The sequence below is a fragment of the Dasypus novemcinctus genome, chromosome 8 (genome assembly GCF_030445035.2).
Source record: "Dasypus novemcinctus isolate mDasNov1 chromosome 8, mDasNov1.1.hap2, whole genome shotgun sequence".
NCBI classification, from domain to species: domain Eukaryota; kingdom Metazoa; phylum Chordata; class Mammalia; order Cingulata; family Dasypodidae; genus Dasypus; species Dasypus novemcinctus.
Genome location: NC_080680.1, coordinates 78784951 through 78807497, shown reverse-complemented (window position 1 = coordinate 78807497; position 22547 = coordinate 78784951). Strand labels below are relative to the sequence as shown.

At 40.2% G+C, this 22547-nt stretch overlaps 1 protein-coding gene across 2 annotated transcripts in view; it reads left to right on the top strand.

Annotated features, from left to right (window-relative positions):
- Nucleotides 1–22547, top strand: part of KIF24 (kinesin family member 24) — an 89559-nt gene that overhangs the window by 8125 nt on the left and 58887 nt on the right. For both annotated transcript variants that reach the window (XM_023582640.2, XM_004471891.3), the window contains exon 2: nt 20706–21353. In XM_023582640.2, the coding sequence (XP_023438408.2) occupies nt 20731–21353 (623 nt within the window). In that variant the 5' untranslated portion in view covers nt 20706–20730. The remainder of the gene's footprint in view (nt 1–20705; nt 21354–22547) is intronic.

Below are 22547 nucleotides of genomic sequence, written 5' to 3'. Positions count from 1 at the left end.
TGTGGCAAATCTATATTCAATTTCTTTAGGAACTGCGAAACAGTCCTCCACAGTGGTTGTACCATTCTACGTACCCATCAACAGTGAATAAGCTTTCCTTTTTCTTCACATTGTCTCCAACACTTGTAGTTCTCTTTTTAATAGTGCCCATTCTGATAGGTGTGAAATGATATCTCATTGTAGTTTTTGATTTGCATTTCCCTAATCACAAATGATGTTGAAAATTTTTTCATGTGTTTTTTTTTTTTTTTTTTTTTTTTGCCATTTGTATCTCTTCTTTGGACAAATGTCTATTCAAGTCTTTTGCCAAGTTTTTAATTGGGTTGTTTGTCTTTTAATTGTTGAGTTGTAACATCTCTTTTTATATCTTGGATTTAAACCCTTATCATACATGTGATTTCCAAATATTTTCTGCCATCGAGTAGGCTGCCTTTTCACCCCTTTGGCAAAGTCCTGTGAGGTGCAAAAGTGTTTAATTTTGAGGAGGTCCCATTGATCTCTTTTTTTCTTTTATTGTGCATGCTTTGGATATAAGGTCCAAGAAACCACCACCTACCATAAAGTCTTGAAGATAGTTCCCTACATTGTTTTCTAGTAGTTTTGTGGTCCTGGTTTTTATATTTAGGCCTTTGATTCATTTTGAGTTGATTCTTTTATAGGGAGTGATATAGGGGTCCTCTTTCATTCTTTTGGTTATAGATATCCAGTTCTCCCAGCACCATTTGTTGAAGAGACTGTTTTGTCCCATTAACACAGACTTGATAAGTTTGTCAAAAACCAGTTGGCCGTAGTGGTGAGGGTTTATTTCTGGACTCTTAATTTTGTTCCACTAATTGATGTGTCTATCTTTATGCCAGTACCAGGCTATTTTTTTTCCAGTTTTTTAAAAACTTTTCTTTGTACATTTAATAATTGAAAATAAAACAATAATTTAAAAATAAAAAGAAAATACAGTTGAATAAAAACATACATTTCTCAATTAAATGTCCTGGATACATATAATTTTTTAAAAATCATACAATATGTTACAAAATATATCTGGTTTATGGTAGTGCAATTATACAGTATTTGTCCTTTTGTGTCTGGCTTGCTTCACCCGACATAATGTCTTCCAGTTTCATCCATGTTGTCATATTCCTTATGACTTCCTTTCTTCTTACAGCTGCATAATATTCCATTATGTGAATACACCATAATTTGTTTATCCATTCATCAGTTGATGGACACCTGGGTTGTTTCCAACGTTTGGCTATGGTGAATAACACTGCTATGAACATAGGCGTGAAGATGTCTGTGTCACTGCTCTCAGTTCTTCCGGGTATATACCCAATAGTGGTATTAGTACCAAGCTATTTTGACCACTGTAGCTTTGTAGTATGTTTCAAGGTCAAGCAGTGAAAGTCCTCTCATGTTGCTCTTCCTTTTTAGAATGCTTTTGGCTATTTGGATGCACTTTCCTTCCAGATGAATTTGGTAATTGCCTTTTCTATTTCTGTAAAGTAGGCTGTTGGAATTTTAATTGGCATTGCTTTGAATCTATAGATCAGTTCGGGTAGGATTGACATCTTCACGATATTTAGTCTTCCAATCCATGAACCTGGAATATCTTATATTGAACCAGCTTGGCATACCAGGAATAAATCCCATTTGGTCATGATGTATAAGTCTTTTGATATACTGTTGGATATTGCAAGTATTTTGTTGAATTTTTTTTGCATCTATGTTCATTAGAGAGATTGGTCTGTAATTTTCTTTTCTTGTAATGTCTTTTTATGGCTTTGGTATTAGGGTGATGTTGACTTTATAAAATGTGCTGGGTAATTTTCTCTTTATTTATGTATTCAGTCTCTTTAAATGTGATTGTTTTGTCACGTTCTTGTATTTCTTGTAGCGTCAGTGTTGGTTGGTTGTCCATTTCTAGGAAATTGCCCATTTCATCTAGGTTGTCTAGTTTGTTGGCATACAACTTCTCATAATATCCTCTTAGGATCCTTTTTATTTCTGTGGGGTCAGTTGTAAATTCCCCCCTTTCATTTCTCATTGTATTTATTTTCATTTTCTCTCTCTTTTTCTTTTTTAGTCTAGCTAGGGGTTTGTCAATTTTATTCATCTTCTCAAAGAACCAGCTTTTGGTTTTGTTGATATTTTTCTATTGCTTTTTTTTGCTCTCAATTTCATTTATTTCTACTCTACTCTTTATTCTTTCTTTCTGCTTGCTGTTTTTTTTCTATTTTCTCCAGTTGTTCAGTTTGATCTTTGATTTTAGCTCTTCTTTTTTAATATAGGCATTTAGGGCTATAAGTTTCCCTCTCAAGACTGACTTTGCTGTATCCCATATGTTCTGATAAATTGTGTTCTCATTTTAATTTGTTTCAATATATTTACTGATTTCACTTGCAATTTCTTCTTTGACCCACTGATTACTTAGGAGTGTGTTGTTTTGCCTCTACACATTTTACGAATTTAACTCTTTCCTGTCCATAATCAATTTTCGCTTTCATTCCATTATCTGAGAAGGTGCCTTGTATAATTTCAGTCTTTTTATATTTATTGAGAGCTACATTGTGACCTAACATGTGTTCTATTCTGGAGAAAGATTCAGAAGAATGTATAACCCGCTGAGTTTGGGTACAATGTCCTATATATGTCTGTTAGGTCTAACTCGTTTATCATATTGTTCCAGTTCTGTTTCCTCGTTGATCATCTCTTTAGTTGTTCTATCTAACAATATGAGTGGTGTGTTGAAGTCTCCAACAGTTATTGTAGAAATGTTTATTTCTTCAGTTTTGCTAGAGTTTGTCTCATGTATTTTGGTTAGGGACATAGACATTTGGTTAGGTACATAGATATTTATGACTGTTATATCTTCCTGGTGGCTTGTCCCTTTTATTAATATATAATGGCCTTCTTTATCTCTTAGAACTTTTTTTCTTCCCCTCCCTGCTGGTTTTGCTATCTCGTGTCCATTTGCTATGTGATCTTCTGTGTCTATTTCTCTCTCTTTTTGTCTTCTCTTCTCATGTTCTCCTCTAAGATTCTCCAGGATTCAATCCTGGGGACCTCCAATGTAGAAAGAGGTTCCCTGTCACTTGTGCCACCTCAGTTCCTGGTTTCTGTTGCATCTTGCCTTGACTCTCCCCTTTGTCTCTTTTTGTTGCATCATCTTTCTGTGTGTCTCGCTGCTTGGGCCTGGCTCGTTACCCAGGCACTGGCTTGTTGCGTGGGCATGCCTTTTACCAGGAGGCCCCAGGGATCGAACCTGAGTCCTCCTATATGGTAGACAGGAGCCCAGTTACTTGAGCCACATCCACTTCTCTCTTAGAACATTTTTGCATTGAGTCTGTTTTGTCTGATATTGGTATAGCTACTCCTTCTCTTTTTTGGTTACTATTTGCACCAAGAATCTTTTCCCAAATTTCACTTTCAGCCAGTTTGTATCCCTGGGTCTAAGGTGAGTTTCTTGTAGGTAGCATATGGTGGCTCATGTTCTTTTATCCATTCTGTCAGCCTGTATCTTTTGATTGGGGAGTTTAATCCATTCACATTCAATGATATTACTGTAAATGCATTATTTACTTATACCATTTTATTCTTTGGTTTTCATAAGTCTTCTGTCTTTTTACTCTTTTGGTTATCCTTTCTGCTATTCTTCTATACTCTCCTCCAAGCCTCTTTCTCCTTTTTCTTTCAGGCTCTAAGCCTTCCTTTAATATTTCCTGCAAAGGTGGATTCTTTTTTACAAAACTCTTAGGTTCTGTTTGTTTGTGAATATTTTAAACTCACCTTCATATCTGAAGGACAATTTTGCTGAATAAAGAATTCTTTGCTGATTGTATCATACCATGGTCTTCTTGTCTACATGATTTCTGATGAGAAATCCACACTAAGTCTTACTGGGCATCTCTTTTATATGATGACTTGCTTCTCCCTTGCTGCTGTCAGAATTATCTCTTTATCTTTGACTTTTGACATTCTGAGTAGTATGTATCTTAGAGTAAGTCTGTTTGTATTTATTCTTTTTATTTTATTTTTTAATTTCCCATCCCCCCTTGTGGCTTGCTTGCTGTCTGCTCTCTGTGTCTATTTGCTGTGGGCTCTTCTGTGTTCTCGCTTGTCTCCCTCTTTTTGTTGCATCACCTTGCTGAGTCACTCTCCATGGCGTCTGCGGGCCAGGTGGCATGCTGTAGCATGCAGGCAAGCCTGCCTTCACAGGTGGCGAACCGAAGGCCCCCCATATGGTAGATGGGAGCTCATCTGATTGAGCCACAACTGCTTCCCTGTATTTATTCTGATAGGGATACGCTGTGCTTCTTGCACATGTAAGTTCATTTTTTTTTTATGAGAGTTGGGAAATTTTCAGCTATAATTTCCTCAAATACTTTTTCTGCCCCTTTTTACTTCTCTTCTCCTTTTGGAACTTCCATGATATGTATGTTGTTGCGTTTTGTGTTTTCATTCAATTCCTTGAGCCCCTGCTCAAATTTTCCCATTCTTTTCTTCTTCTCTTCTTTTCTCTCTTCAATTTCAGCTGTTCTGTCTTTGGTATCATTTAGTTTGTTTTTTTTTTAAGATTTTTATTTTTTATTTATTTCTCTCCCATTCCCCAACACCCCTGTTGTCTGCTCTCTTGTGTCCATTTGCTGTGTATTCTTCTGTGTCCACTTGCATTCTCAGTGGCACCGGGAATCTATGTCTCTTTTTTATTGCGTCATCTTGCTGCATCAGCTCTCCGTGTGTGCAGCACCACTCCTGGACAGGCTGCACTTTTTTCTCCTGGGGTGGCTCTCCTTGCAGGTTGCACTCCTTGTGCATGGGGCTCCCCTACACAGGGGACACCCCTGCGTGACATGGCACTCCTTGTGTGCGGCAGCACTGCACATGGGCCAGCTCACCACATGGGCCAAGAGGCCCTGGGTTTGAACCCTAGGCCTCCTATTTGGTAGGCAAACGCTCTAGCAGTTGAGCCATATCTGCTTCCCCACTTATTCTTTCTTCTGTCATTTCAGGTCTGCTATTGCATGCTTCTAATGTGTTTTTGATCTTACCTCTTGTGTCTTTCATTACCATGAGCTCTGTTACTTTTCTATTCAGGATTTCAAATTCTTTGTGCTCATTCAACGTCTTCTTGGTGTCTTTATCTCTTTAGCCATATTGTCTTTCAGCTCATTAATTAGATTTTGGAACTTTGTCTGCATGTTTTATTAGTTCTCTCAAATCTTGCATCTCTTCTGGGGCTTTGATATATTCCTTTTCTTGAGCATGTCTTCCATTTTCTTGGTATTTCTCATAATTTTTTGTTAATGTCTAGGTATCTGATTAGGATAGAGTTTATTCAGATGCTCAATTTCTGTCTCCTTTTCAGGATTTCATGGCAGAGGGCTTTGTGTTACTTCTTTTTTTTGATTCTTGGTTCAACCTGGGTTTTTAGGATTATCACTGTTTGTTGCTCCAAACTGGGCCCTGGACCCAGTAATGGGTCTTAGGAAGTAAGGCTATAAAGGCCAGAAAAAGCCATTCTAATTTACTTTTTTTTTTTTTTTTAACTTATTTACTTTTAATTTCCCCATGTGCACGTCCTTGGTCTGCCAGCAGATGGCGCTCTTTGGCAGCCCTCTCGGTTTAATGCCTCATTGCAGCTTGTGTGCTGCAACAGGGAGTGGATCAATGTGATACCAGTTCCTGCCTGGAGGCTAAGAGCCTTGTAATTCAAACTTTCTCAGACAGCTCTCCAATCAGGGCTGGCGGTCACCTTCCTTTTCCAGGTGGGAAATAACTCCGCTCGCCTCTCTGTCCTCAATAGTCAGTCCTGGTTAGTAGAGAGGGAGACTGAGAGGGTTGGATCTCTTTTTTTTTAAGATTTATTTTATTTTATTTTATTTGTTTTTAACCCCTTCCCCCCCCCATTGTTTGGGCTTGCTGTCTGCTCTCTGTCTGTTCATTGTGTGTTCGTCTTCTTTTAGGAGGCCCCAGGAACCAAACCAGGACCTCCCATGTGGGAGGAAGGTGCTTAATCACTTGAGCCACCTCTCCTACCTGCTTGTTGTATCTCTCATTGTGTTTCCTCCTTGTGTGTCTTTGTTGTATCATCTCTTTTTGTCATCTTGTTGCATTAGCTCGCCAAGCCAGTCCTCCGTGCCATGTTGCTGTCTTGTTCATCTCCTTTAGGAGGCACTGGGAACCGAACCCAGGACCTACTATGTGGTAGGTATGCGCCCAACTGCTTGAGCCACATCCACTTCCTGAGACTTGGATCTCTTTAGTCCCGGATCCCAAGACAAACAATGATGCAGCTCCACCTGACTAGAAGGGCTCCTGGGACCCAGCAGACCAAAGTTGTGGATCAAAAGCTGAGTCAGCCTTAGGCTGTATCCCTCTCTCTCCTCTTTCCTGGGGAGGGATGGATCCCTGAGGCCCCCTTTGTCTGTAGCTGCTGGCTCCAAGGCCTGAGAATTCAAAAGTGTCTTTAGTTTGGGGAAGGGTGCTGGCAGTAGCAGCTGCTGCTTTTAACTCACAGTTTTACTGATGCTATTCTTTTCCCTTGTCCCTTTCTCTTCTGGGTGATGTCTAGCCTTCCCCTGATGTCCTAAACCCTAGACGCTTTTTTTTTCAATGCCATTTCTGCCTGTCCTCTAGCTATTTTTTTCTGGGTCTACCATCTTACTGCAAAGTCAGAACTGGATATTTTACAGTGAGGTCTCCTGATCTTTAAATATTGAAAGTAACTAAAAAAAAATTTTAAACACTGCATGTCAAACTGCAAGAAACAAAGAAAATCCTTCATTGACAAAATATGTTCTATAGTACTCAGTTTGCAAGCTGTAGACTAGATGATCTCTATTGACCTAGGTAGCTGTAGGAGTCTTTTTTTTTTTTTGTCTTATCAGAATATAATGGGTTACATATCCAAGAATATGTGTGAAACATATATGTAAGTTATAATGCATAGTGTAAAATGAATAAATACCCCAGATTTGGTATATAATCTACATATCTGCTCCTCTCCTTTTCCATTTCACTGCTCTCCCTCAGAGGTCCTACTATCCTAAATTTTTAGTTGCCTCAGTAATACATTGTTCATATATGCTTGCTTTTTTTTTTTTAAAGATTTATTATTTATTTATTTATCTTCCCATCCCCCCATCCCCCCCATCCCCCCATCCCCCCCATCCCCCCACCCCAGTTGTCTGTTCTCTGTGTCTATTTGCTGTGTCGTCATCTTTGTCTGCTTCTGTTGTTGTCAGCAGCACGGGAATCTGTGTTTCTTTTTGTTGCGTCATCTTGTTGTGTCAGCTCTCCTTGTGGGCAGTGCCATTCTTAAGCAGGCTACACCTTTTTTCACGCTGGGTGGCTCTCCTTATGGGGCGCACTCCTTGCGCGTGGGGCTCCCCTACACGGGGGACACCCCTGCGTGGCAGGGCACTCCATGCGCATATCAGCACTGCGCAAGGGCCAGCTCCACACGGGTCAAGGAGGCCTGGGGTTTGAACCACGGACTTCCCATGTGGTAGACGGATGCCCTAACCACTGGGCCAAGTCCGGGGAAGCGGATATGCTTGCTTTTGAGTTGTATAAAAATGAGCATAGTTGTCTGGGTTTGCTTATTCATAATGTTTGAGATTTGATAAGTTAAGTGTAACTGTAGTTCTTTTTTCACTATTTTTTTTGTTTTTATTTTTATTTTAAAAATTATTTTATTTTTTCACTATTTTATACTATTTCATTATGTGACTATACCATAACTTATTTCTTTCTTTCCTGGTCTATGGACATTCAGGTTATTTTCAATTTTTTTTCTTGTGAACTGTGCTGCCATGATCATTCTTGTAAGTATCTCCTGAAGCCCATGTTCAAGAGTTTTTCTAGGATATATACCTTGGAGTAGAGTTACTGGTTATACATATGATATATGAAGGTAGAACTTCCTAAGATAATGACAAACTGTTTCTCAAAGTGTTACTGACTTAGCCCCATGATCTTTTACTCTGGATATTTTCTGTTCTCTTTGTCTTCTCTAATTTATTATATTCTCTTCTTCCACACCTTTCTTCCTTTGGTAGAGACAATCTTCTGCTTCACTGCCCCCTTTTTTCTAGTGCTAATTATATGCTCTCTGCTAATTCATTAAGAACCCTTCCTCTAATACAGACATACCTTAGAGATAGTGTGGGTTTGGTTCCAAACCACTGCAATAAAGGAAGTCACACAAATTTTTTGGTTTCCCAGGCCTATAAAAGTTATGCTTACATTATACTCTAGACTGTTTAAACTGTGCAGTGGCATTATGTCTAAAAAATCAATATATGTGCCTTAATTAAAAGATATTATTGCTAAAAAATGCTAACCATCATTTGAACCTTGCCTGAGTTATAATCTTTTTGCTGGTGGAGGGTCTCGCCTCGATATTGAAGGCTGCTGAGTGATCAGGATGGTGGTTGCTGAAGATTGGGGTGGCTGAGGCAATTTCGTAAAAGAGGACCACAATGAAGTTTCCCAAATCAATTAACACTTCCTTTCGTGAAAGATATCTCTGTAGCATGTGGTGCTGTTTGATAACATTTTACCCACAGTAGAACTTCTTTCAAAATTGAAGTTAGTCCTCTCAAACCCTGCCACTGCTTTATCACCAAGTTTATGTAGTATTCTAAATCCTGTGTTGTCTTGTCAACAATGTTCATAACACTTCACCAGGAGTAGATTCCATCTCGAGAAACCACTTTCTTTGCTCATCCATTAGAAGCAATTCCTTGTCCATTCAAGTATTATCATGATATTGCAGCAATCCAGTCATATCTTCAGGTTCCACTTCTGATTCTAGTTCCTTTGCTATTTCTACCATATTTGCAATGACTTCCTCCACTGAAGCTTGAATCCCTCAAAGTCATCCATGAGAGTTGGAATCAATTTATTCCAAATTCCTGTGAATGGTGATATTTTGACCTCCTCCCATGAATCATGAATGTTCTTAATGGCATTTAGAATGGTGAATCCTCTCCAGAAGGCTTTCAAATGGCTTTGCCCAGATCCATCAGAGGAATCACTATCTATGGCAAGTATGACCTTATGAAATGCTATTTTTAAAATAGCATTTGTTTTAGCAATTTTTTTTCTCAAATTGATTTTTGAAAATTAGGCCAATTTTTTTCTTTTCTTTTTTTAATATTTAATTTTAAAAAATTTAGATTACATAAATGTTACATAAAAAACATAAGGATTACCATATGCCCTGCTCCCCGCACTGCGCACATTTGCCCCCATTAACAACATCCTTCATTAGTGCAGTACATTCATTGTAATCGATGAATACATTTTGGAGCATTGCCAGTAAGCATAGATTATAGTTTACATTGTAGTTTACACTCTCTCCCACACAATTCTGTAGATTATGGCAAGATATATAATGGCCTGTATCTGTCATTGCAATATCATTCAGGACAATTCCCAAGTCTTGAAAATGCCCCCGTATTATACCTGTTTTCCTTCTCCCTGACCTCGGAACTCAGAACCTCCAGTGGCCATTGCCTTCACATCAATGATATAAGTTCTTCCATTGCTAGAATCACAAATTAGTCTGTAGTAGAATACCAGTAAGTCTGCTCTAGTTCATAGTTTAGCCAATTTAAATTTTAAGAAGTTTCTTCCTTTATTAGCAGATGCCATTTAGGTCAGTGAAGAATCAGTTAATAAAAACAATATAATCATTTTAACTTTCTCCAAAGTCTTAAAAAAGAAAAGTTGCACAAAATAGTGGAAAATCTCCAGTTTCCAAATGTTATATAGATTTAAAATAACAAAGACACTATATGATTTTATTTTATTTGAAATTCTAAAAAATGGAAACTTATCTGTAGTGACAAAGCAGGTCATCAGTGGTTGCCTGGGGCAGGAGCTGGAGGAGACAATTGACTGCCAAGGGGCATCAGGAGCTTTTAGGGGTGATTGATGGAACTGGCTTGATTGTATTTTTTTAAAGATTTATTTCTTTCCACCCCACCATGTTCTGCCCTCTCTGCCTGCTCTCTGTGTCTGTTCATATTGTGTTCTCCGTGCGTGTCTACCCATCCCCTCTTTTTAGGAGGCACCAGAAACTTAACCCAGGACTTCCCATGTGGGAGGGAGACTCCCAATTGCTTGAGCCACATCTGCTTCCTGCTTTTTGTGTCTCTCATTGTGTTCCCCGTTGTGTCTCATCATTGTGTCATCTTGGTGCGTCAGCTCACCCTGCCAGCCCATTACGTCAGCTTGCTATCTTGTTTATCTTTTTTAGGAGGCACAGTAACTGAACCTGGGACTTCCCATGTGGTAGGTAGGCACCCAACTGCTTGAGCCACATCTGCTTCCTGCTTGATTGTATTTTGATTGAGATGGTGGTTAAAGGGGTATATATTTGTTAAAACACATAGAACTGCACACTTAAAATCTGTAAAGCTTATTGTATATAAATTATATCTCAGCAAATAATTTAAGACCAGACACAGGGAAGCAGATATGGCTCAAAGAGTTGGGCACCTGCCTACCAAATGGGAGGTTCCCAGTGCCTCCTAAAGAAGACGAGCAAGACAGTGAACTGACGTAACAAGGAGACACAATGAGGAAACACAATGAGAGATACAACAAGCAGGAAGTGGAGGTGGCTCAAGCAATTCGGCACCTCCCTCCCACATGGGAGGTCCCGGGTTCAGTTTCCTGTGCCTCCTAAAGAGAAGACGAGTAGACACAGAGCACACAGCAAACAGACAATGAGCGCAGACAACAGGGCAGGGTGGGGGTGGGGCGGATATATAAAAATAAACCCTCCCCCCCCACCCAAAAAAAAAAGACCAGACACACAAGACATATTTGGATCGAGTGTTTGTCTTTTGATACTGGGCCTTGTCAGGGAATTGGCAACCAGGCTGCTTTTGTAGCCACTTTTGAAGTAGGCAGTATGGAATAGTGAAAAGAACATGGGGCCAGCTATGAGAAGACCTAAATTCTAATATTGGAACTGTCACTTGAGAGCTATATTACCTTGGGCAACCCACTGATTCATTCTGGACCTTTTACCTCAGTAAAATGAGGGGGTGATACAGCATGGTTAATAAATCTTAAAAGCATTGTACTAAATGAAAGAAGGCAGATACAAAGAGAATATGTTGTATAATTTCCTTTATATAAAATTGTAGAAAATGCAAACTAATGTATAACAATAGAAAACAGGTTATTTGTTGTCTAGGACCAGGGACAGAGGGAAGGATAGAATGCAGTTATGAGAAATCTTTTTGAGGGTGGTGGATATATTCTGTATCTTGATTGTGATGGTGACTTCACAGGCATAGATGATTGTGGTGGTGGTTTCACAGGTGCAGACTGTAGTCAAAACTCATGGAATTGTACAGTGTCATGCATGCACCAAAAAAAAAAGGGAGGGTTTGGTGGCTGTTTCAAGGGTTTAATGAGAAATAACATTGAAATTCCAGGGTTCAGGAGGAAGAAGAATAGCACAAATGCTATGTATTTGCCTTCTTTGCTCTAGATTGTCCTGTAAAATTATAGCTAAGTTAATATGAATACTCAAACACTAAACAAAATCAACAATCATCAAGCTCAACCACTCACTTTCCTTTTACTCTTTGTAAACTAGTAGTGGTAGAGGGCATTTGAGATTGCACACATTTCCTAAAATATATGAAGCAATTTACTAAAAATTGTTTATCCTGTAGTCCATTGCTTTGCTTCTAAGTGGTTATTGTATCCTATCACCTTTGAGGAACATCAGTTACATCCTTAAAGGACACCTAGTTAAATGTGAATTTCAAATAAACAAGGGATAATTTTTTTAGTATAAAAAGAAGATATCCTCTGCGAGGTTTCAGCCTTTCTCTCTGGGTGTTCTCTCTCAGGCTCAGCTGTTCCGCTTCTTCCCTATTTCAGCTGCAGGCTGGCATAGGGCTTGTTTCTCAAAGCTTCCTGTATCAGTCTTGGCTCTCTTCCCAAGGTCAGCTGTAAGCTATCATGCAAAATGATTCATCTCTCCCCGGAGCTTTAGCTGTTTGAGCCTTCTCCTTACTGTTACATGGCAGGATAAAAAAATGACAGAGCTCTCTCTTCTTGTGTGTCTTTCTGTCTGAGTGTCCATTTATATTGGATCTAGAAAGGGGGCAGAAATTCAACCTGAGGTATGCCTCCTGATGTAATTGAATCAAAAGCCCTAATCTTAACAAGTAATCTAATCAAAGATACCTCAGCTGAATTTAATGCAGTCAAAAGAGTATCACACCTAGAGAAATAGATTAGTTTACTAACATAATCTTTCTCTTTTTGGGGTTCATAAAGTAATCCCAAATTGCCACAGTTCCCTCCGGAACTATAACAAATATATAATGCTAATACAGGATTTTAATACTCAGGTGGGTTGGGGGAAAATACACCAAATGTAAGATATGGTCTATAGTAGTAGTAATATTTTGACAAGGCTCTTTCATAGCTTGTAACAAATATTTCACAACAATGTAAGGTGTTGGTGGGAAGATGTACGAGAGCCCTGCTTGCTGGTATGCATGTTCATTTTGTAAGTTCACAATTTTTATTATATACATTTGCTGTTTATGTATTATGTTCATATATGAATGATATACTTCAGTAAAATTTTATACTAAAAAAAGTAGAGGAAAGCTGATGTGGCTCAAGCAGCTGGGCACCCACCTACCACAAGGGAGGTCCTGGGTTCAGTTCCTGTCGCCTCCTAAAGAAGATGAGCAAGACAGCGAGCTGATGTGATGGGTTGGCATGGCGAGCTAATGCAAATAGATAATGCAACTAGACGACGCACCTAGATGACAAAACAACCTGGGAGTGGGTGTTGCTCAAGCAATTGGGTGCCTCTCTCCCACACAGGAGGTCCCAGGTTCAGGTCCCAGTGCTTCCTAAAAGAAGACGAGCAGACACCGAGAGAGCACACAGTAAATAGAGAGCAGACAGCAAGCACAAGCAACAAGGGGAGGGATAAATAAATAAAATAAATCTGAAAAAAAAGAAGTAGAGGGAGTGGATATGGCTTGAGCAGTTGAGTGCCTGCTTCCCACGTGGGAGGTCCTGTGTTTGGTTCCCAGTGCCTCCTAAGAAAAAAGTTAGAAATTTTGGGTCATTTTGTCCCTTTGACCTATCTAAGGGGATTCTGTTTTTTAAGAAATATTTGTTACACACTTATCTAGCACAGTGCTAGGTTGAGTGGGGTCATATTTTGTTTTTAAGAATTTACACTATAGTATAAGGCATCGCCACCTTACATCTTCTCTGGAACAAAGCTGGCAATAAATAAAGAATAAAAAAATGTGAATATGTAATAATACCATATCAGTTTTACAACCAAAACACTATAGCAGTTTAAAAAGAGAATCACATCCCCTGAGGTAATTCATGTATTTAACAAACATTTATCATAGTATGGATTATTTATTTATTTATTTATTTATTTATTTTGAGGTACCTGGTAGAGGGGTGGGACCTTATACTTGGGAAGCCAACTCAACCACTGAGCCAGGACTCCCTTGAGAAGTTTTTGTGTTTGTCTGATTGTTGCTTGTTTTTTGTTTTTAGGAGGCATTGGGAACTGAACCCAGAACCTCCCATGTGGGAAGCAGGTGCTCAGCTGCTTGAGCCACATCCATTTCTTGGATTGTTGTTTTTTTTTAAAGATTTTATTTCTCCCCCTGCCCCATTGTCTGCTCTCTGTCCATTTGCTGTGTGTTCTTCTGTGTCCGCTTGCATTCTTGTCAGCGACACCGGGAATCTGTGTCTCTCTTTTTTTTTAAAGATTTATTTATTTAGTTATTTCTTTCCCCTCTCCCCCTCCCCCTGCCCTGGTTGTCTGTTCTCTGTGTCTGTTTGCTGCGTCTTCTTTGTCTGCTTCTGTTGTTGTCAGTGGCACTGGAATCTGTGTTTCTTTTTGTTGCATCATCTTGTTGTGTCAGCTCTCTGTGTGTGTGGCACCATTCCCGGGCAGGCTGTACTTTCTTTCGTGCTGGGCGGCTCTCCTTATGGGGCGCACTCCTTACACGTGGGGCTCCCCTACACGGGGACACCCCTGCGTGGCAGGGCACTCCTTGCACGCATCAGCACTGCGCATGGGTCAGCTCCACATGGGTCAAGGAGGCGCTGGGGTATGAACCGCGGACCTCCCACGTGGTGGACAGATGCCCTAACCACTGGGCCAAGTCTGCCGCTCCCTCTGTGTCTCTTTTTGTTGCGTCATTTTGCTGCATCAGCTCTCCATGTGTGCGGCGCCACTCCTGGGCAGGCTGTGCTTTTTTGGCGTGGGGCAGCTCTCCTTATGGGGCACACTCCTTGCGCGTGGGACTCCCCTACGCGGGGACACCCTGCACGGCATGGCATACATCAGCACTGTGCATGGGCCAGCTCATCACGGGGATCAGGAGGTTTGAACCCTGGACCTCCCATGTGGTAGGCAGATGCTCTGTCAGTTGAACCAATTACGCTTTCCTTTTTTAACTTTTTGTTTTGAAATAATTTCAAACTTAAAGGACAGTTGTAAAAATAATCCAAAATGTATACAGAAAGCTCTATACCTCCCACCCAGATTTATCTCTTTGCCTATTTTCTAAACATTTGAGAGTAGGTTGCTTACATCATGCTCCTTGAATACTTAATATTTCCATTACATTTTCTAAGAACAGGGATATTCAGTGTGGATTGTTTTTAATGGCTATAACAAAACAGCATGGGAAAATGCTTATGTTAAATAAAGAGTAGATTGTAATATAGTTATGAGTATAGTATTATACACAATGTAAAAAGTGCTTTAGAAAAAAAATGGAGGGAAAAACCAAAATAGTAACAATTATCTCAAGGAGGGATGAAGAAGATAAGTGGACTTAAAAATTTTTTTTTAAAATAAGTAAGCACTCAAGGCCATGTGCTGAGCGATAGAGTTAGCAGTGACTAGGATTGGAAGTAGAAGAGGTAATAGTAATAATAACTACTACCTTTTATTGGTATACAAAGAAAAGTATTCTTCCCACACTTGCCCTCCTTCCCCAGTTTCTCTCTCTTCCTGGACCAATATTAATACTTTCTTGGGAATCCTGTCAAGGATATTTTATGCCTGATAAGCAGATATATAGATCTAGTTCTTTCTCTCCCTCTTCCTTCCCTTTCTATTTTTTCTCTCTAACAAATGGCACCTAACTATACAAGCTGTTCTGTATTTGCTTTATTCATGTAACAATATGTTGGAGAGCTTATTTATTCTTCGCGATTGCTTCATAGTGTGATTCCATTTAATGGATTCATTATTTAATAGTCCCTATTTCTTTTTTTTTTAAAGATTTATTTATTTATTTATTTATCCCCACCTCCCCTGCTCTCTCTGTCCATTAACTGTGCGTTCTTCTGTGTCTGCTTGTCTTCTCTTTAGGCAGCACCAGAACTGATCCTGGGACCTTCCGGAGTGGCAGAGAGTTGCTCAATCTCTTGTGCCACCTCAGTTCCCTGGTCTGCTGTGTCTCTTATTGTCTCTCCTCTGTGTCTTTTTGTTGCATCATCTTGCTGTGCCAGCATTCCGTTTGGGCCAGCTTGCCACATGGCCCAGCACTCCCACACGGGCCAGCTCGCCTCATGGGCCAGGACTTCGCATGAGCCAGCTCTCTGCTCGGGCCAGCTCACCATGCAGGTCAGCTTGTCTTCACCAGGAGACCCTGGGAATCGAACCCTGGACCTCCCATAAGGTAGACAGGAGCCTAATTGCTTGAGCCACATCTGCTTCCCCCTATTCCATTCTTTTGCAATTACAAACAGCACTAAAGTGAGTAATTTTCAAAGTATGCCATTTGGTTCTTGTGCACATATCTGTTGGATGGCAGTAGTACTACTGTATTAGTCAGGGTTCTCCAGAGAAGCAGAATTAGCAGGATATATCTATACATATTTATATATGTATCTATATATATAGATACATATGTAAATATTAAGAGATTTATTATAGGACTTGGCTCATGGGACTGTGGAGTTTGGCAAGTCTGAATCCTCTAGGGCAGAAACTCTGGGAACTCTGACAATGAATTTGCCAGGAAAAGCTGGCTGGCTGAAGGAGAGATAGAATTTCTTTTCTCTGACTGCTGAAATCCGCATTCCTCACTTTTAAGGCCTCCAACTGATTAGATGAGGAGAGGACTCCTATTGCTGAAAGCAATCTCCTTTGTTGATTCTAAATGTAATCTGCCATACATGCCATCAACTGACTAATGATCTAAATCCATCTAAGAAATACCCTCACAGTATCAATTGGACCAGTGCTTGCTTGACCAAACAACTAGATGTTATAACCTAGACAAGTTGACATGAAATTAACCATCACAACTACCATCACTTATTGGGCACTAAGTATTTACTGAGTATGTATATAATAGGCATAGTGCTGAGAGTTTTACAAGTATTTTTTCATTGAATCCTAATGCTAGGAGCCTAGGAACCGTAGGGACTATTACATCCCCATTTTACAGTTGAGAAAAATGAGTTTCAGAGATATTAAATAAGTGAATGCTGAACATCACATACTTATCTACCTCATAGGATTGTTTATAACTAACAAAGTGCTTAGACCAGTGCCTGGTACACAACAAGAGACATGAGGAAAACATAATGAGAGACACACAAAGCAGGGAGCAGGGTGGCTCTAAGGAGTGGGTGCCTCTCTCCCATATCGGAGGCCTCGGGTTTGGTTTCCAGTGCCTCCTAAAAAAAAGAATACTAGCAACTAGCACACAACAAACAGATACAGCAAGTGCAAGCAACACAGGGATGGGAGAAATAAATCTTAAAAAAAAAACACAACAAAAAAGCCCCATGAGGGGAAGCAGATGTGGCTCAAGTGACTGAGCTCCCACCTACCACATGGGAAGTCCCAGGTTCAGTGCCTCATAAAGAAGATAGCAGGACAGCAAGATGACATGACAGGTAGGCACGGCAAGCTGTCGCAACAAGATGACACGAGACACGAGAAAAACATAATGAGAGACACAACACACGTGGTGTTGCCATTATCTACTGTTGTGTAACAAAGTAACTCAAAACTTAATGGCTTAGGGAAGCAGATGAGGTTCTGGGTTCGGTTCTCAGTGCCTCCTAAAGAAGATGAGCAAGACAGCTCCTGAGGGCTACAGAGACACCCAGATCATATGGTCATGGTAGATGGCTCTGGAGTTCAGTGCCTTGCCATTGGGCCCTACTTTGATATTTGTGCTCCTGAGTGTGATGGAGTTGGACTCAGATGTGACTTCTCTACACATGCCTCTTCTGTTGCTTTTACTGAACCTATGGTTGGCACTGGGGTTGGTGTATGCTCAGGAGACTTGAATCTCTGGATTGTCCATGTGCCAGCTGGGCTCTGAGCCTGAGCAGAGTTGCAACACCTACTCTCTGGTTTTTTGGACTTACCCAGGTCAGCTAATAGGTAGGTGAGGATGGTCAACCACCACACCAGGGAACCAAGAGAGTCTATAACTGCAAGCAGGTGAATCCCATCCTTCAGCCATGTGGGATCTAAACCCCATCTCAATTCAGAGGTGGATTGGACATTGCCATCCCAGGGTCCATAGAATGGAGGAATAAAATATGGATTAGGGAAGTGGACTTGGCCCAATGGTTAGGGTGTCCATCTACCACATGGGAGGCCCACGGTTCAAACCCCAGGCCTCCTTGACCCATGTGGAGCTGGCCCATGCCCAGTGCTGATGCGCGCAAGGAGTGCCGTGTCATGCAGGGGTGCCCCCTGCGTAGGAGAGCCCCACGCGCAAGGAGTGTTCCCCATAAGGAGAGCCACCCAGCACGAAAGAAAGTTCAGCCTGCCCAGGAATGGCGCCGCATACACAGAGAGCTGATGCAGCAAGATGACACAACCAAAAGAAACACAGATTCCCGTGCCGCTGACAATAACAGAAGCGGACAAAAGAAGAACACGCAGGGAAACGGACTTTGGCCCAGTGGTTAGGGCGTCCGTCTACCATATGGGAGGTCCGTGGTTCAAACCCCGGGCCTCCTTGACCCGTGTGGAGCTGGCCATGCGCAGCGCTGATGCGCACAAGGAGTGCCGTGCCACGCAAGGGTGTCCCCCGCGTGGGGGAGCCCCACGCGCAAGGAGTGTGCCCATGAGGAAAGCCGCCCAGCGTGAAAAGAAAGAGCAGCCTGCCCAGGAATGGCGCCGCCCACACTTCCCGTGCCGCTAACGACAACAGAAGCGGACAAAGAAACAAGACACAGCAAATAGACACCAAGAACAGACAACCAGGGGAGGGGGGGAAATTGAAATAAATAAATAAATCTTTAAAAAAAAAAAAAAAAAAAAAAGAAGAACACGCAGCAAATGGACACAGAGAAGAGACAGCTGGGGGGGGTTGGGGAAGGGGAGAGAAATTAAAAAATATATATGGATTAGAGTGGACTTACTGGTATTCTACTATAGAATTATTGTGACTCTAGCAATGAAAGAAATTATATCATTGATGTGGAGATAGTGGCCACAGGAGTTGCTGAGGGCAGGGAGAGGGAAGAAGAAGTGTGATATGGGGGCATTTTCAGAACTTGGAGTTGTCCTGAATGATATTGCAAGCTGACACAACAGGTAGATGCAGCTGGCTAACACAATGAGGAGACAAAATGAGAGACACAAGCAGGGAACAGAGGTAGCTCAAGCAGCTGGGTCCCCGCCTACCACATGGGAGGTCCTAGGTTCAGTTTCTGGTGCCTCCTAAAAAGAAGATGAATAGATATAGAGAGCAGACAGCAAGCACAAACAATGAGGGGGAGAGAAATAAATAAAATCTTAAAAAAAAAAAAAAATTAGTAACGTGCGTGAGGAGGGATGTGGTATATGGGAACTCTGTACTTCCTGTATGATTTTTCTGTAAACCTTTATCTTCTCTAATTAAAAAATACAAACAATGGCTTAAATGCCATTTACTTACAACTCTATGAGTCATATATTTGGGCTGGACTTAGCTAGGTAGTTCTCCTGGTCTCATCTGGGGTCACTGAAGTGGCTGCAGTCAGTCATGTGGGGGCTTCCCTGGGCTGAATGGTCTAACATGGCCTCTTGTCTGGCTTTGGTCATGGCTGTTGGCTGGCCTTACTCACATGGCAGCAGTAGAGTTCCAAGAGAACCACAATAGCAGCTGCAAGGACCCTTGAAGCCTAAGCATAGAAATCATACAGTATCACTATCAACACATTCTATTTGCCAAAACAAATCAATTCCAGCCTGGATTCAAGGGAGGAGGAAATAGACCCCCTCCTTTCAAAGAACCTGCAAAAAATTGGTGGACTTTTTTTTTCCTTTTTCTTTTTTCTTTCTTTTAATCTACCACAAATGTAAAAGAACAGGATAAGTTTAGGATGTATTACTTAGCCCCTTTGGCCTTTTCTTTAGCCTAAGTGGTATTTCCTCCAAAGTTAATTATACAAGGTGCTTTAATCATCTTTATTACCCTACCTTGAAGTCTTTCTCTGTTTTTCCTAGAATGGAGAGAAAATATAAATTAAAAGGAAAACAGAAAAGCTTTACCAAGAATTAACTAATTGAATTTTGAAAACTTTAAATTATAAAACAATTTTTAAAAAGAAAATGTAATTTACTTACATTTGAATATCCTCATGAACTTGACCTAGGTTAACAGTGGCATAGAGAAATCCCCAGGGGATCAATAGAATAGAATTATATGTTATTACCACATCAGTTGTTAGTCTTTAATGAAATATTGTGGTGTTAAAAAATGTAAGCATTTTAATGTACAACCGTTACAATTTTTTTAACTTATTTTGAAATAATTTCAAACTTTCAGGACATTTACAAAAATGATCCAAACCCCATACAGAGAACTCCGGCATATCCATATCTCCTGAGATACCCAGATTCACCAATTTTAACATTTTGTCACATTGCTGTTTCATTCTATCTATCCCTCTATCAATTAATTCTCTGAACCCTTTAGTGTAGGTTATATACATCATGCTCCTTGAACACTTAATACTTCCATCTACATTTCATTTAAAATATTGACCATAGTATTTATTTTCCTAGTTGAATTTTTAAATTTAGATTCTGTAAAGATAGACATCTATAGCCACCTTTTAGAATGATCTGAAATCCTGAATTAGTAGATTCTGAATTCATGATGTTTTTATCCTTTATTCAACTAACTTCCCAGTACTCAGCAGATACCAATCCTGAGTTTTTAATCCTCAGTGGTCTGCTATTCTGCTTTCCATTCTGAAAGCCTTTGTTCATTCATTAATCATGGGAAACAGTTGTGTGACATGCCTTGACATTAAGTTGAACATCTAAAATTAGTCCTGCTACAATCAGTGGTTGGGAACAAGGTTTCAGTAGTTTGTGGCATGTGTCAAGTAGACAGAGCAAGTTTGAAGGAAACTCTTTAGAAGTAAGTGACTTGTGGTGTGTGTGTTTTTGTACCTATGTATATATAAAATTGAAGTTCTCTTTATTAAACAGGTTAACAAAAAAGATGTTTTTTGATAAAATTATATACTAAACTAAATATGATGTTTAATCAGTTGTTTCAGAAGAGAAATATATTTATTGAAAACTTGATCTGATTAAACAGTTTTCTGCTTATTTGTTTTGTAGTTTTCATTGTTTAAAGGAACAATTGTATTCCATATATTTCAAATGAATAACTTTTTTTCTCTCTCTTCAGAGTTTATAGAAACTTGTTCACAAAAATGGCATCTTGGTTGTATGAATGTCTTTGTGAAGCTGAACTTGCACAGTATTATCCTCATTTTACTGCCCTTGGCCTTCAGAAAATAGACGAATTAGCCAAAGTTACAATGAAGGACTACTCCAAATTGGGAGTCCATGACATGAATGACCGTAAACGTCTCTTCCAACTTATCAAAATCATTAAGATTATGCAGGAAGAAGAGAAAGCAGTTAGTAGTCCAGAGCATCTTCTTCAGACAAGCAGCTTCTACATCAAGCCTCGGGAATCCAGATCGGGTCCTCGCAGGCAACTGCATTTTGAGTCTCCTACTGACAACAAAGACAGAACTGCCAGAAAAGATGGGTTTGAAATCTGCAATTTATCAGATTTCTCTGCGCATGAACAGAAGCCAGGTTATCTCAAAGTGCTGGAGAACATGCTACCAGATGATTCCCAGTACCAGACAAAAACAAGAATTCTCAGTGCCACAGCTGCTGCTTCCTATGTGCAAACAGGGATGAACACTTCACTCTTTTCATCAAATCACTTTTCTTCAATACTGGGGAATTGTGATATTCCCATTGTTCAAAGAGTCTGTCATGTTTCAGCATATAACTATGGAATCCCTCATTCTTGTATCAGGTAATAGTTTATTCTTATTCTTTTGGGGTGAGGGTAACAGGTAGCCTCAGACAAGGATAGGCTTTTCCTTCATGACCAGAGGAGAGCAGCTACTCCTTATTTACAGTAAATGAAAATAGCATAGAAATGGTAGTGAACAGCTTCTGCATCCATAATAAAAATATTTTGTTGGGGAAAATTAATGAGGAATTGGCACTTTCTAGACAGGTGGAAGATGATATTGTTCATGTACATTAAGCAGCTGCTACATGCCAGGATATGCTAAGATTAGGCAGATCTAGTTATTCCTATTATTTATTACAGTGTATCCATGAAGGTAAATAGTTAACTGACCTTCTGTAATGGGAAAAAAAATTACAGGATTTTTTAAGGCTATAAAATTCACCTCAACCAACCAATAGACTTAAAGCTTAGTTAAAAACAAAGAACATATAGTTGAATTAAGTAGGTCTTTGGGAAGTTAGTTCACCTGCACACAGTGTATATAATCCTAATTTTGAGGGCTTTCTACAATTCCTGCCTTGGAAGAACATATGTTTTTAGTGGTTACAAAGAATTTAGAGGCTTTTTTAAAAGATTTATTTATTTGTCCCCCACCGCCACTTGTGCTCGCTGTTTGCTCTCTGTGTATCCATTCACTGCACGTTCTTCTATGTCTGCTTGTCTTCTCTTCTCGTCTTCTCTTTAGGAGGCACCAGAAACTGATCCTGGGACCTTCTGATGTGGGAGAGAGGACCTCAATCACCTGAGCCACCTCAGGTCCCTGGTTTGTTGTGTCTCTCCTCTGTCTCTTTCTGTTGCATCATCTTGTTGCACGAGCTCTCTGCACTGTACAGGCCAGCTCACTTTCACCAGGAAGCCCTGGGCGTCAAACTTAGGACCCTCCATTTGGTAGATGGGAGCCCAATCGCTTGAGCCACATCTGCTTCCCAAGAATTTAGAGTTTTGAGAGTCAGGGTAACAATAAATCTTCACCTTGTGTTCCAAATTAGAATTGTTTTTAAAAAAGATTTATTTATTTATTTATTTCTCTCCCCTCCCCCCCCACCCCGGTTGTCTGTTCTCTGTGTCTCTTTGCTGCGTCTTTGTCCGCTTCTGTTGTCAGCGGCAGGGAAATCTGTGTTTCTTTTTGCTGTGTCATCTTGTGTCATTTCTCCGTGTGGGCGTTGCCATTCTTAGGCAGGCTGCGCTTTC